The sequence below is a fragment of the Trachypithecus francoisi genome, unplaced genomic scaffold (genome assembly GCF_009764315.1).
Source record: "Trachypithecus francoisi isolate TF-2019V2 unplaced genomic scaffold, Tfra_2.0 Lachesis_group11, whole genome shotgun sequence".
In the NCBI taxonomy this organism is placed as follows: Eukaryota; Metazoa; Chordata; class Mammalia; order Primates; family Cercopithecidae; genus Trachypithecus; species Trachypithecus francoisi.
Genome location: NW_022681456.1, coordinates 112001786 through 112017307, shown reverse-complemented (window position 1 = coordinate 112017307; position 15522 = coordinate 112001786). Strand labels below are relative to the sequence as shown.

General features: G+C 41.8%; 1 protein-coding gene across 7 annotated transcripts in view; it reads left to right on the top strand.

Annotated features, from left to right (window-relative positions):
* Positions 1 to 15522, top strand: part of PLEKHA5 (pleckstrin homology domain containing A5) — a 260555-nt gene that overhangs the window by 234270 nt on the left and 10763 nt on the right. For all 7 annotated transcript variants that reach the window (XM_033222732.1, XM_033222724.1, XM_033222723.1 and 4 more), the window contains 4 exons: positions 5180 to 5298; positions 8989 to 9198; positions 10181 to 10321; positions 11706 to 11830. In XM_033222732.1, coding sequence (XP_033078623.1) covers positions 5180 to 5298; positions 8989 to 9198; positions 10181 to 10321; positions 11706 to 11830 — 595 coding nt within the window. The remainder of the gene's footprint in view (positions 1 to 5179; positions 5299 to 8988; positions 9199 to 10180; positions 10322 to 11705; positions 11831 to 15522) is intronic.

The following is a 15522-nucleotide window of genomic DNA, read 5'->3' as shown; positions in this document are numbered from 1 at the left end:
TTTTGAAGACAATTTGCTGCTAAAATAGCAGTAAATTCCATTTACATGTTGACTCATGTATGAGTCCAACCCTTTTTCTGAAACCTTTGGACTCTGATGAGTTTCTAAATTAAGAAATTTTCAGATATTGAAAGATAAGATGGCCCATAAATGATATATGTCATCTCAGCTAGGTATGAGGCAGCACCCTTTTTTAAACACTATTTCTACAATAGTCATTCCAAGTGGCATAAATAAATGCTAAAAATAAAAGCATTAGCTGGGCGTGGTGGCAGGTGCCTGTAATCCCAGCTACCCAGGGGGCTGAGACAGGAGAATCGCTGGAACCCAGGAAGTGGAGGCTGCAGTGAACCGAGATCGCACCACTGCACTCTGGCCTGGACAACAGAGCGAGACTTCGTCTCAAATAAATAAAAATAAAAGACATCACATCAGATTAGGTTTTACTGAGAAATGAGTTTATGTCAAACTTTAAAGTTTTCCATTTCTTGGGAGAGTTTTGTTGTTGTTGTGTTGTTGTTGTTGTTTTCTGTTTCTGGTTGTGGTGGTGGTGGTTCTTGTTGTTGTTGTTGTTGTTGTTTGTGATTGGGTCTCCTCGCTCTGTCACCTGAGCTGCTGTACTGGAGCAAACTTGGCTCACTGTAACCTCGACCTCCCAGACTCGGTGATCCTCCCACTTCAGCCTTCCAAGTAGCTGGGACCACAGGCACACACCACCATACCCAACTAATTTTTTAAGTATTTGTAGAGACAAGGTGTTGCTGTGTTGCCCGAGCTGGTCTTGAACTCTGGGGATCAAGCAGTCCTTCCACCTCAGGATTACAAGCATATGCCAGCACACCTGGACAGGGTCTTTTCTGTGTGTATGTTTAAAATTATGCATAAGGCATTGATGGCTGAAACAAATTTTTACACAATTTCTACAAAGTAAATTCTGAAATAATATTTCTGTAAAGTATACTCTGATTTTTTTCTTAATGCTGGTCATTTTTCTAGAAGGTAATTGCATAAAGAAAAGAGTAGAGAGAGAACTATCCTAGATTAAAAAGATAGATAGACTGGGTGTGGTGACTCATGCCTGTAGTCCCAGCACTTTGGGAGGCCAAGGCAGGCGGGTCACCTGAGGTCAGGAGGTCAACAACAACAGCAACAACAACCAGAAACAGAAAAAAAAAAAAAAAACTCTCCCAGGAAATGGAAACTCTGCCAGTCTGGCCAACATGGTGAAACCCCATCTCTACTAAAAGTACAAAAGTTTGGCTGGGCATGGTGGCTCGTGCCTATAATCCCAGCACTTTGAGAGGCCAAGGTGGGCGGATCATGAGGTCGGGAGTTCAAGACCAGCCTGACCAACATGATGAAACCCCCGTTTCTACTAAAAATAGAAAATTAGCTGGGTGTGGTTACACGTGCCTGTAATCCCAGCTACTCAGGAGGCTGAGGCAGGAGAATCGCTTGAACCAGGGAGGCAGAGGTTGCAGTGAGCAGAGATCATGCTACTGCACTCCGGCCTGGGCAACAGAGTAAGACTCCGTCTCAAAAAAAAAAAAAAAAAAGTAAAAGAAACCCTGTCTCTACTAAAAATACAAAAAATTAGCCGCACGTGGGTAACACACACCTGTAGTCCCAGCTACTCAGGAGGCTGAGGCAGGAGAATCACTTTAATCTGGGAGGTGGAGGTTGCAGTGAGCCAAGATCATGCCACTGCACTCCAGCCTGGGTGACAGAGTGAGACTCCATCACACATACACAAAAATAACGGATAGATACATCGCAGTGTTTGAAACTTGATTGAACCATGGTTTAAAAGAAGAATATCTAAAGTAGGACAATTATGGAAATTTAAACATGTTCTAGATATTAGCTAGTAGTATGATCGTGATATTGTGGTTATGTAGTAGAATGTAGTATGTGAATTCTGAAACACTTAGGACAAAAGCATCTGCCACTTTTAAAGGATTCACCAAAAAGAGTGTGTATGTATTTATGCAGAGATAATGCAAGTGTGACAAAATGTAAAACTGTTTAGAAAAATTAATGCTTATCATAACCCACTGGACTGATTTTTGTAGTCTGCTACAAACTTTACTAAGTAAAGTTTGAAAAACACCTAAGTGAAGCCAGGCGCAGTGGCTCACGCCCATAATCCCAGCATTTTGGGAGGCCAAGGCGGATGGATCACAAGGTCAGGAGTTCAAGACTAGCATGGCCAACATGGCGAAACCCCATCTTTACTAAAAATACAAAAATTAGCCAGGTGTGGTGGCAGGCACTTGTAATCCCAGCTACTCAGGAGGCTGGGGCAGGAGAACCACTTGAACCAGGAGGTGGAGGTTGCAGTGAGTCAAGATCGTGCCACTGCACTCCAGCCTGGACAATGACTCCGTCTCAAAAAGAAAAAAAGAACACCGAAGTGGTAGTAATTCTATGAAAAGTAATAGCTTTTTTCATAGTTGGAATATTTTTCTAGGTTATCTAATGTCATTTTTTAATTTAAAAATACTGGCATCTTGAAAATTTAATATTTATACACCTTTTCTTTGTCATCCTAATCCTGTCTCCTTATTCAAAGTCTTTTTTTTCTTTTCTTTTCTTTTTTTTTTTGAGACAGGATCTCACTGTCGGCCCAGGCTGGAGTACAGTGGTGCGATCATGGCTCACTGTAGCCTCCTTCCTCCTCAGCCTGCCAAGTAGCTGAGACTACACACGTGTACCACCACACCTGGCTAATTTTTGTATTTATTGTAGAGACAGGGTTTCACCATGTTGCCCAGGCTTGTCTCAAACTCCTAGGCTCAAGCAGTCTGCCTTCCTCAGCCTCCTAGAGTGTTGGGATTACAGGCATGAGCCACCACACCTGGCCACAACAAAGACTTTAAAGGGGCTGGGAGCGATGGCTCATACCTGTAATCTCAGCACTTTGGGAGGCCAAAGCAGATGGATTGCTTGATCCCAGGAGTTCAAGACCAGCCTGGGCAACATAACCAGACCCCCTCTCTATTTTATGAAGTAAAAATGTATCTGGCTTTTTTTTAAGCATACAGCTATTTGACAACAATAGCATATAAATGAGGAGGAAGTTTATTAATATTAATATGCTTTAACATCTTTGTTTTGTTCTGAATCATGGTAATGATCTTAGTTAACTTTAGACTTTCTTAAGTTTAAGTATGCATGGTAGGGTATAGGATAAAAGAAATTGTCGAGGCTGCAGAGAGCTGCTATCGTACCACTTACACTTCAGCCTGAACAACACAGCAAGACTCTCGAAGGAGAGAAAGATAATCCAAAAAAGAAAAGAAACTGAAGAAAATGCAAAGCAAAAAAAATACATTGTTATAAATAAATCTAAATACATTGGCAATTACAACAAATATAATTGGACTGAATGCTTCACTTAAAAAGATTGGCCGAGGCAAGGCGCAGTGGCTTCCACCTGTAATCCCAACACTTTGGGAGGCCAAGACGGGCAGATCACCTGAGGTCAGGAGTTCCAGACCAGCCTGACCAACATGGTGAAACCCTGTCTCTACTAAAAATACAAAATTAGCCAGGCGTGGTGGCGTATGCCTGTAATCCTAGTTACTCAGGAGGCTGAGGCAGGAGAATCGCTTGAACACAGGAAGCAGAAATTACAGTGAGCCGAGATCGTGCCATTGCACTCCAACCTGGGCAACAAGAGCGAAACTCCATCTCAAAAAATAAAAAAATAAAAAAGACTGGCTGGGCCTAGCGGCACATGCTTGTAATCCCAGCACTTTGGGAAGCCGAGGCAGGAGGATTGCTTGAGCCCAGGAGTTCGAGACCAGCCTGGGCAACGTGGCAAGATCCTGTCTCTACAAAAAAAAAACTAACCAGGCGTGGTAGTGCATGCCAGTAGTCCCTCCTACTCAGGAGGCTGAGGTGGGAGGATCACTTGAGCCCAGTAGGCAGAGGTTGCAGTGAGCCGAGATCATGCCATTTGCACTCCAGCCTGGGTGACAGAGCAAGACTCCATCTCAAAAAAAAAAAAAAATACAGAAGAGAAAGTGAAAATGATCACCTATAGTTAGCTATTGTTAACATTGTGGATGCTTTGAGGCAATATTGTATGATTTTTTAAAAGCCAAGCAGAAATTAAGGACATTTAAGTTGAACTAACATGTTAGGATGATGACAGAGATGTATCAGTATGACAAAGAAGGTTGTGTGTGTGTGTGTGTGTGTGTGTGTTTGTGTAATAGAGATGGGTCTGTGTTGAGCAGGCTGGTCTCAAACTCCTGGCCTGAAGTGATCCTCACATCTCAGCCTCCCAAAGCGCTAGGATTATAGGCAATGAGCCATGGCACCTGACCAAAAGAGGGCATTTTATAATTAATGTTCTTAAAAATGTCATCAGTTAATCTGTACAATTTTTTCTTATCTTTTTTCTTTGTTTTTGTTTTAAGGAGACAAGTTCTCACTTGCTTTGTTACCCAGGCTGGAGTGCAATGTTGCAATCTCAGCTCACTGCTGATCCTCTCACCTCAGCCTCCTGAGTAGCTGGGACTATAGGTGTGCACCTCCACACCCACCTAATTTTTTTTTTTTCTTTTCAATTTTTGTGGAGGCAGGGTCTCACTATATTACCCAGGCTGATCTGAAAATCCTGAGCTCAAGTGATCCTCCCGCCTCAGCCTCCCAAAATGCTAGGATTACAGCCATGAACAGAATTTTATTTTTAAATGTAACCCTAAATTTATCTGGTGGTATCATTGACTGACTTTGACTCTTTTTATTTATTTATTTATTTATGAGGCAGAGTCCTCTCTGTCACCCAGGCTGGAGTGCAAGGGCACGATCTCAGCTCACTGCAACCTGCACCTCCTGGGTTCCAGCAGTTCTCCTGCCTCAGCCTCCTGAGTTACTGGGATTACAGGCACCTGACACCATGCCTGGCTAATTTTTTGTATTTTTTATAGTAGAGACAGCATTTCACCATGTTGGCTAAGCTGGTCTCGAACTCCTGGCTTCCAGTGATCTGCCTGCCTCAGCCTCCCAAAGTGCTGGGATTACAGGCATGAGTCACCACACCCAGCCTGACTCTTTTTAAATAAATTTGCTTTCTGATTTGAAAAAGTGTGAGAAATTAAGTAAGTTAAAAGAAAGCAATGCTGGAAAAAAGATGTTTTGTAGAACTTACTGCTGTTTTAATTTTTAGGTTCCCACTTTCCTGTTGGAGTAGTCCCTCCGAGAACAAAATCACCAACACCCGAATCTTCAACAATAGCTTCATATGTAACCTTGAGGAAAACTAAGAAGATGATGGATCTAAGAACGGTATTTAACTGGAAATTAATGTCTAGAAAGATTCTCAGACCTATTTATTGCTTTCTTACATGTTTTCATTTTCAGTGTCTTATCAAATTTATTTTTGCATACTCGAAGAAAAACTTAGTAATCTTATTCTTAAAATTTCGTTTAAAGAATTAGCACGTCAGAGGACAGACCTAGTCAATACCTAATTTAAGTTTCTTTTGATCAGCCTAGACGTGGAGTCATAGTCGTTGTCCACGATTTGTGGAATCTGTTCTCTAATCACTGTACTACACTCCTCGATGCCTCTAAGAATTTTCTCGATGAGAGGTATAGATATGTCCTGTGGCCATCCAAAAGTTAACGAATTTTCTAGCTATCATGAGGTTGCAGGGCCTTTTAGCTATGGTATTAATAGCTTTAGAGTTTGCCAATCCTCTGGTTACTCTGAGAAATGTGAGTTGGAACTGGAAAATAAATCCTATATTTTACATTTTCATCTGAGATTCATTTAATTCGAACTCTAAACCAGTCTTGTTTGTTCTTTGGAAAATGCTGAGAATACTTAACTCCTTTTCTTTAAGTATTCTCTAGAAATTCGGGCTGCAAAAATACTTCCACTTTTTATCTTTGTAAATACTCTACCTATTTGGTATGAGATAATTTGAAGCTATAAGACAAGACTGAAAGGTACTAGATATAAGATATATGGCTAGTCTTTTTTTTTTTTTTTTAATGGATAGGGTTTCACTTTGTCTCCTGGGCTGAAGTGCAGCAGCATGATCATAGCTCACTGCAGCCTTCAACTCCTGGACTCAAGGGATCCTCTCACCCCAGCCTCCTGGCTAGCTGGGACAATAAGCATGTACCACCATACTTGGCTCATTTTTTTTTTCTTTTTTATTAGTAGTGACGGGGTCTCACTCTTGCCCGGGCTAGCTATTCTTCAAAGATTAAAGCACAGCTACAAAGTATATGCCAAAAAACTCAGCTGCATTGATATATAAGAAATGTAATGTTTTCAGTTAGTACGAAATTATAAAGATCCATAGAAATCATTATCATGGAATAAAGATAATGTATCAGCATTAACATTAATGGTCATGATTCTGAAATACTATTGTTTGTTCAGAGAATTAGGCATTTTTTACAGATTGGAAGATTTCATTGGAAATGGTAAAGCTAAAATAACAAGTCTACAGAAAAAGGACTACAAAGAGTGCATTTTAAAATCAAGCAGAGGCCAGGTGCTGTAGCTCACACCTGTAATCCCAGCACTTTGAGAGGCCGAGGCAGGCAGGCAGATCATTTGAAGTCAGGAGTTCAAGACCAGCCTGGCCGACATGGTAAAACCCTGTCTCTACTAAAAATCCAAAAATTAGGTAAGCATGGTGGCAGGCGCCTGTAGTCTCAGCTACTCAGGAGAGTATCAGTTGAACCCAGGAGGCAGAGATCGCAGTGAGTCAAGATTGCACCACTGCACTCCAGCCTGGGCAAGAGAGTGTGAAACTCTGTCTCAAAAAAAACAAAAACACAAATATAAAATCAAGCAGAAAGATACTAGCAGGTTTAGGCCAGTCATAGTAGCTCATACCTATAATTCCAGCACTTTGGGAGGCCAGGTCTGGAGGATTGCTTGAGCCCAGGAATTCAAGACTAGCCTGAGCAACATAAGGAGACCCCATCTCTACAAAACTTACCAAAAAAAATTAGCCAGGCATAGTGGCCAGTACCTATGGTCTCACCTGCTCAAAAGATTTGAGCCTGGGAGGGTAAGGTGAGCCATGAACGCCCCACTGCACCCCAACCTGGGCAACAGAGCGATAGCCTGTCTCAAAAAATAAATAAATAAAATCACAAGGAAGGGAAAATATATTTTACCATTTATTAAGTGGAAATAGTTCATCATAAAGATTTTCATCCTCATCATCTTCACATTGACTGGGTGGAAGAAGAGGGAGTTGTTTTTTTTTTTTTTTTTCTGGAGACTGAGTGTCTCCCTGTCACCCAGGCTGGAGTGCAGTGGTGCGATCTCGGCTTACTGCAACCTCTGCCTCCCAGATTCAAATGATTCTCTTGCCTCAGCCTCCCGAATAGCTGGAACTACAGGTGCCTGCCATCACGCCCGGCTAATTTCTATATTTTTAGTGGACGAAGGGTTTCACCATGTTGGCCAGGCTGGTCTCTAACTCCTGACCTCGTGATGATCCGCCCGCCTCAGCCTCCGAAAGTGCTGGGATTACAGGTGTGAGCCACCATGCCCAGCAATGGAGTTGTTCTTACTGTCTCAGGAGTGGCAGAGGCAAAAGAGGTAGAAGTAGAAGGAGAGGCAGGCACACTCGGTGTAACCTTTATTAAAAACAATCCTCATATAAATGGACTTCTGCAGCTCAATCTTGTGTTGTTCAAGGAACAACTGTATGTATATGTGTGTATATATATGTGTGTGTGTATATATATGTGTGTGTGTATATGTATACTTCATTAAGCGTTTTCAAATATGACTGATTTATAGAAAATAAGTGTTTTCATAGTTTTATTACTGATGAGAAAGAAAATATCTAGGGGTGTTTGCTCTATTTGTCTTTTCACCGTAAATGTATAACTTAAAACATTACATTTTCATCAAAATAAAAGAAATCTGTAATATTTAGACACGTGCCCCTGGTTTTCTCCTCGTTTGAGTTTTATGCAGCTTTCTGTTTCAGGGTCATGGGACTGGCTTACTCCAGAGCTACCATATTCTTTCTATTTTTTTTTTTTTCTTTTTGAGACAGACTCTCACTCATTGCCCAGGCTGGCACAATCTCTCAGTTCACTGCAACCTCTGCCTCCCAGTTCAAGTGATTCTCCCACCTCAGCCTCCCGAGTAGCTGGGACTACTGGCATGAGCCACCATACCTGGCTAATTTTTTTTGTACTTTTGTAGAGATGGGTTTTCGCCATGTTGGCCAGGCTGGTCTTGAACTCCTGACCTCAAGCGATCCACCTGCCTCAGCCTCCCAAAGTGCTGGGATTATAGGCATGAGCCACTGCACCCAGCCTGCCCTGCCCTTTTATGGTGGGGGTGGTGGTGTTTTTTGTTTTACCCAGCTTTTCTGGAACTGAATTATGGGGGTTGGTTGGTTGGTTTGAGATGGGATCTGGTTCTGTCGCCCATTCCGGAGTGCAATAGCACGATCTCAGCTCACTGCAACCTCCACCTCCTGGGCTCAAACCATCCTTCTACCTCAGCCTCCCAAGTAGCTAGGACTATAGGCGTATACCACCACACCTGCCTGGCTAATTTTTGTATTTTTGGTAGAGATGGATTTTCACCATATTGCCCAGGCTGGTCTCAAACTCCTGGGCTAAAGCAATCCACCCACCTCAGGCTCCCAAAGTGCTGGGATTACAGGTGTGAGCCATCGCTCCTGGCCCATATACTTTTTTTTTTTAAGACAAAAAAAAAAAAATTTTGTTCCTCTTTTCTCTCTCCTCCCTTATAATATCCTCTCTCTTTTTCTTTCTGTCATTGACCATACCTCACCAATTACCAGTTAAGGATCAAGTAGCAATTTCATGTGCCTTTCTGGAGATATCGAAATGACACTCAAAACCTCCTCTTGTGATTTTGAAAACAAAATAAATAAATGCACTTTACAAAATTTTTTATTCCATCATACTTTTCAAAAGTTTTCATCTATGTATTGATAGTTCATTTTTACATTGAAGGAAAGACCAAGAAGTGCAGTGGAACAGCTGTGTTTGGCTGAAAGTACTCGACCTAGGATGACGGTGGAAGAGCAAATGGAAAGAATAAGAAGACATCAACAAGCGTGCCTGAGGGAAAAGAAAAAAGGATTAAATGTTATTGGTGCTTCAGACCAGTCACCCTTACAAAGCCCTTCAAATTTAAGGGATAATCCATTTAGGACTACTCAGGTATATGAATTGCATTTGATTATTCTTTTGTGTAAATCTCACTGAATTTTGGAATCAGAGTTACATGATTGATGGGTCTTAAAATGTCTGCAGTATGGATAGTTATTTTATATTATTTAATTCTTGTAATAATAAGCTAAAACAGCTAAGTAAAATGTAAATAACCCTGAGTTCAAGAGACCAGAGCTAAACTACATGTTGGATGGCCGTGGACCAGTTGTGGACTTAATGTCTTCAACTGTACGGTGATGATACAGCTGCCCAGACACTAAGAAAATAAAAGGGTTTTCAACAAATGTAAAATGCTATGCAGGTTACCAAGATAGTCCCCAATTCCCCTCTCAATAAAATGTGTATTGCTTTATGTCCTAATTTAACATGACCTAAACTGTAGCAGGAGAGAGCTTCTAAATAAAGTTCCAAGTGTGCTGTCCATCACCTCTCAACTTAAAAAGGCTTAAAAAGTGATACCATTTTGTTTCTTTGTTTTGTTTTGTTTTGTTTTGTTTTGTTTTTTTGCCCCTCTTTATAAATTCAGAGATAGCAGCCTAGTCAACCTGTTCAGTAGCTTCTGTCTGGTCTGTCCCTGTTTGTAGACACTTGTCACCTAGCAATAGTATCTTAAAAGTTTGTCTATAATGGCATAAACTGAATGCATCAGCTGAACATGCTTTCCTGTCCTAATGGACATCTCCTCTTTCCATCTAATCAAAAGCAGGCATTGCTAAAGGAGACTAAACAAAGCAGCAGTTTGAATTGTGGCACATTCTGCAAATTACAAAATAAATGTTTTTTTCTAAAAGAAATGAGAAAACTGTGTGGAATAGTGCTATATATATAAATTTTCTTTGTTAGTTTTCATAAGAAAACTTCATGAGTGAAGATCCAGCTTTGTTCTATTTTCAGAATTAACAGGCACTATTTATAAAATATACATGCATGCACAGTATGAATATAAAAATGCTATATGTCTTTTGAGCAGACTCGAAGGAAGGATGATAACGTTAAGGAACTGGACATTGTCATTAGAGAAAATGATGTAAAGCCAGACCGTGAAACTCCCACAGCAGAAATTGTTCAACTAAAAGAAACTGAACCCCAAAATGTGGACTTCAGCAAAGAGGTAGGGAGATTATTTTAAGAAAGGTATTCCAAAGGAATAGATTAGTGAAGATTAAATCAAGTGGTAAGGTTGAAAATACAGTATATTTCTTTCAGTCACAGAGGCCATAGAGCTAAATGAAAAAATAAGCTTTCTTTAGTTTGATTGATATATTCAGCTACATCAAAGCATGCATTAATTGGCCAGACACAGTGGCTCGTGTGTATAATCCCAGCACTTTGAGAAGCTGAGGCAGGCAGATCACTTGAGCTCAGGAGTGTGAGACCAGCTTGGGCAACATGGTGAAACCCTGTCTCTACTAAGAATACAAAAATTAGCCAGGTGTGGTGGCATGCATCTGTAATCCCAACTGCTACTGGGGAAACAGGTGGGAGGATCACCTGAGCTCAAGTTGCAGTGAGGAGAAATGGGCCACAGAGTGAGATCCTGTTTCAAAAAAAAAAAAATTGCGGCCTGGCACAGTGGCTCATGCCTGTAATCCCAGCACTTTGGAGGCCGAGATGAGTGGATCACTTGAGGCCCGGAGTTCAAAATCAGCCTGGCCAACATAGTGAAACCCTGTCTCTACTAAAAAATACAAAAGTTAGCCAGTCATGGTGGCACATGCCTGTAATCCCTACTCGGGAGGCTGAAGCAGGAGAATTGCTTGAACCTGGGAGGCGAAGGTTGCAGTGAGCCAAGATCACGCCGCTGCCCTGTAGCCTGGAGGACAGCGTGAGATTCCGTCTCCAAAAAAAAAAGAAAGAAAAAAGAAAAATTTTTTTTTAAAAACTGCATTAACTGAAAATGTAAAACATAATCAGTCAGGGCTAGATTAAATTATCATTAATCCCTGTTAAAGAATCTTATATCCCAACAGCTAGGTCTGTTGCAATATGTATCATCTCTTTTTTTTGAGACAGAATCTCACCCTGTCGCCCAGGCTGGAGTGCAGCAGTGTGATCTTGGCTCACTGCAACCTCCGCCTCCCAGGTTCAAGCGATTCTCCTGCCTTAGCCTCCCACGTAGTTAGGATTACAGGCATGTGCCACCACGCCCAGCTAATTTTTTGTATCTTTAGTAGAGATGGGGTTTCACCATGTTGACCAGGCTGGTCTCGAACTCCTGACCTCGTGATCTGCCCATCTCAGCCTCCCAAAGTGCTGGGATTACAGGTGTGAGCCACTGTGCCCGGCCTGCATCATCTCTTTAGACAAATAACTTTTTGCATCCTAGTAGTAAAGAATGTTAATATTCTTAATATACTTGAACCTAAATTTATTATCACTAAATATTTGATAGAGTATGATTGTTTAATAAACTGTATTTTGGAATTATTTTAGATTTGCTAATCTAATGTGGTAAGAATTCTTTGAAACGAAAATTTTTCTTTTTTATTCTATAGTTAAAAAAAACTGAAAACATTTCATATGAAATGCTTTTTGAACCTGAGCCAAATGGAGTAAATTCTGTGGAAATGATGGATAAAGAAAGAAACAAAGAAAAAATGCCTGAGGATGTTACATTCAGGTAATATTTAAGAAGAGCAAAGGAATCATTCACAAAATTGTATAACTGCTTAAAAATGGTGAACTTTAGAGTCAAAAGTACTGGATTTCAGCCCCCGCTTAGCTAGCTAAGAGCTATAGAATCTTGAGCAAGTTATATAACCTCTTAAACTGCACATTCCTCACTTGTAAAAATGGCAATAGGGCTGGCTGCACTGGTGCACATCTATAACTCCAGCACTTTGAAAGGCCAAGGCAGGAGGATCACCTGAGCCCAGGAATTCAAGACCAGCCTGGGCAATGTAATGAGACCTCATCTCTGAAAAAAAAATTAGCCAGGCATGGTGGCATGTGCCTGTAGTCCTGGCTACTCGGAGGCTGAGGTGAGAGGATCACTTGAGCCTAGGAGCTCGAGGCTGCAGTGACCCGTGATTGTGCCAGTACACTCCAGCCTGGGCAACAGAGTGAGACTCTATCGCCAAAAAAAAAAAAAAAAAAGGCATAATAGCAGTATCTGACAGATATAATGTAAAGATTAATATGAAAACACATGTGGCAGGGAGCAGTGGCTTATGCCTGTAATCCCAGCACTTTGGGAGGCCAACGGGGGCAGATCACTCGAAGTCAGGAGTTCGAGACCAACTTGGCCAACATGGTAAAACCCTGTCTCTACTAAAAGTACAAAAATTAGCCACACATAGTGGTGCATGCCTGTGGTCCCAGCTACTTGGGAGGCTGAGGCAGAAGAAATGCTTGAACTCAGGAGGCAGAGATTGCAGTGATCTGAGATCACACCACTACATTCCAGCCTGGGTGACAGAGTGAAACTCCATCTCAAAAGAAAAGGAAAAAAAAAAAGAAAAAGGAAAATATATGTATAGCACTTAACACTGTGCTTAGCACACAGGAAGTATTCAATAAATGATGCTTTACTCCAGGTGCCTGCGTGTAGTTCCAACTACTCGGGAAACTGAGGTGGAAGGATTGCTTGAACCTGGGAGGGCAAGGCTGCAGTGAGCCATAATCACATCACTGCACTCTAGCCTGGGCAACAGAGCAAGACCCTGTCTCAAAAAAATTTTTCAAAGAGAGATAAATATCTTTAAAAAAAAAAAAAGTCAAAAGGCATATAAGCTGTAGCAGAGTAAGCAGTTCAGCACTGCCTATACAGTAGGCCCTCCATATCCATGGATTCAGAACTCACGGATATGGAGGGCCAACTGTACTATGCCATTTGATATCAAGGACGTGAGCATCTGCAGATTTTGCTACCTGTAGCGGGTCCTGAAATCAATCTTCCCAGGTAATGATTGACAGTGGTCAAAATTCTAAGCTGTCTCATAAGAGTTCCAGAAATTACGGTGATTTTTCTTTTTCCTTTTAGCTATATTTCTTTTTTTCTTTTTTTTTTTTTTGAGACAGAGTCTCACTCTGTTGCCCCGGCCAGAGTGCAGTGGCACAATCTCAGCTCACTGCGCTCGGTTCCCGGAGGGGAACCTCCGCCTCCCAGGTTCAGGCAATTCTTCTGCCTCAGCCTCCCAAGTAGCTCGGACTACAGGCGCCTACCACCAAGCACGGCTAATTTTTTTTTTTTTGTATTTTTAGTAGAGATGGGGTTTCACCGTGTTAGCCAGGATGGTCTCGATCTCCTGACCTCATGATCCGCCCGCCTCGGCCTCCCAGAGTGCTGGGATTACAGGCATGAGCCATTGCACCTGTCACCCGGGCTGGAGTGCAGTAGTGCAATCTAGGCACACTGCAACCTCCACCTCCTGGGTTCAAGCGATTCTCCTGCCTCAGCCTCCCAAGTAGCTGGGATTACAGGCACATGCCACCATGCCCAGCTAATTTTTGTATTTTTTAGTAGAGACGGGGTTTCACCATGTCGGCCAGGCTGGCCTCAAATTCCTGACCTCGGGTGATTCACCCACCTCAGCCTCCCAAAGTGCTGTGATTACAGACATGAGTCACCATACTAGCCTTAACTGACCTTCCTAAGAGTATATCTTCAATCTTTCCCTCCGTTAAAAATATTACCAGCACTAGAAAACAGAAATGCTATGGTTTAATGTGATTAGGAATGCCTTTATTGCTTAAATGAATAGCAAGATTGAATTTGAAAAGTATTTGGCAATGTCTGATAAGAAAAATATCTCTGCTGAATTTTTGTATTAAGAAACATAGATTAAAACACACTCGGTATATTAAAAATTGATGAGTTCATAATGATACAACAACAAAAAAATTATTTGTTGGCCATTTTAGAGGATACTAGAGAATCAACTTTTATTCCAAAACTTGCTACATTAAGGGAAAGGATCAAGTATTTATCATGTTTTTTTCACAAACTGTAACCAAATAGTTTGAGGAAACTTTTATTTTTAGAAGAATTTCAAGCAAGAGTCAATATCATTGCTTTGTGGCCAGTCACAGTGGCTCATGCCTGAAATCCCAGCACTTTGGGAGGCCGAGGCAGGCAGATCAATTGAGGTCAGGAGTTTGAAACTAGCCTGGCCAATAATATGGTGAAACACTGTCTCTACTAAAAATACAAAAGTTATCTGGGCATAGTGACACATGCCTGTCATCCCACCTGCTTGGGAGGCTGAGGCACAAGAATTCCTTGAGCCAGGGAGGCGGAGGTCACAGTGAGCCAAGATCCTGCCACTGTACTCCAGCCTGGGCGACAGAGTTAGAATCTGCCTCAAAAAAAAAAAAAAAAAGAGTGTCATTGCTTTGCTAACCCTAATGAAATACTGGATTGGAACAGTATTCCTCAGTGGCTGGCAAAGCTGTCAGCTGAAAATCTGACAAGGAGCTTTATACGAATGGGTCAACCCAATAACCCCTGAACTCACTGATCTTTTTTTTTTGGGTGGGGGGGGAAATGGAGTCTTACTCTGTGGTCCACATGCTGGAGTGCAGTAGTGCAATCTTGGCTCACTGCAACCTCTGCCCCCACTGATTCAAGCGATTCTCCTGCCTCAGCCTCCCAAGTAGCTGGGTTTACAGGCGCCTGCCACTGTGTCCAGCTAGTTTTTGTAGAAACGGAGAAACAATCTGTTAATGCGATAGTTCATGACACCCACCTAATGAAATGTTACCTGCCCCACCAAACCCTAAATTTGAATAAGCCTTAAAATCATACAACTTTGGCCAGGCGCGGTGCCTCACGCCTGTAATCCCAGCACTTTGGGAGGCTGAGGCGGGCGGATCAGGAAGTCAGGACTTTCGAGACCATCCTGGCTAATACAGTGAAACCCCGTCTGTACTAAAAATACAAAAAGCCAGATGTGGTGGCAGGTGCCTGTAGTCCCTGCTACTCTGGAGGCTGAGGCAGGAGAATGGCGGGAACCTGGGAGACGGAGGTTGCAGTGAGCCTACATCACGCCACTGCTCTCCAGCCTGGGCGACAGAGCAAGACTCTGTCTCAAAAAAAAAAAAAAAAAAATTAATAATAGTAATAATACAACTTTATAGAGAATCTTGAGGGATACAATAATCAGAATCCAGAATGTGATAAACTATATAGGACAGATAGACCAGGTTCTTTTACATGTAAATGGCAGAGAGTAAAAGGGATCTGGGGCAGTGTGTTCTGGATTAAAGTAGACTTTAAGGAATTTGTCAGGTAATATATGGACTTTGTTTGGATCCTGATTCTAATTCTAAAATGACATTATGAGGCACCAGGAAAATTTAAGCACTGACTGG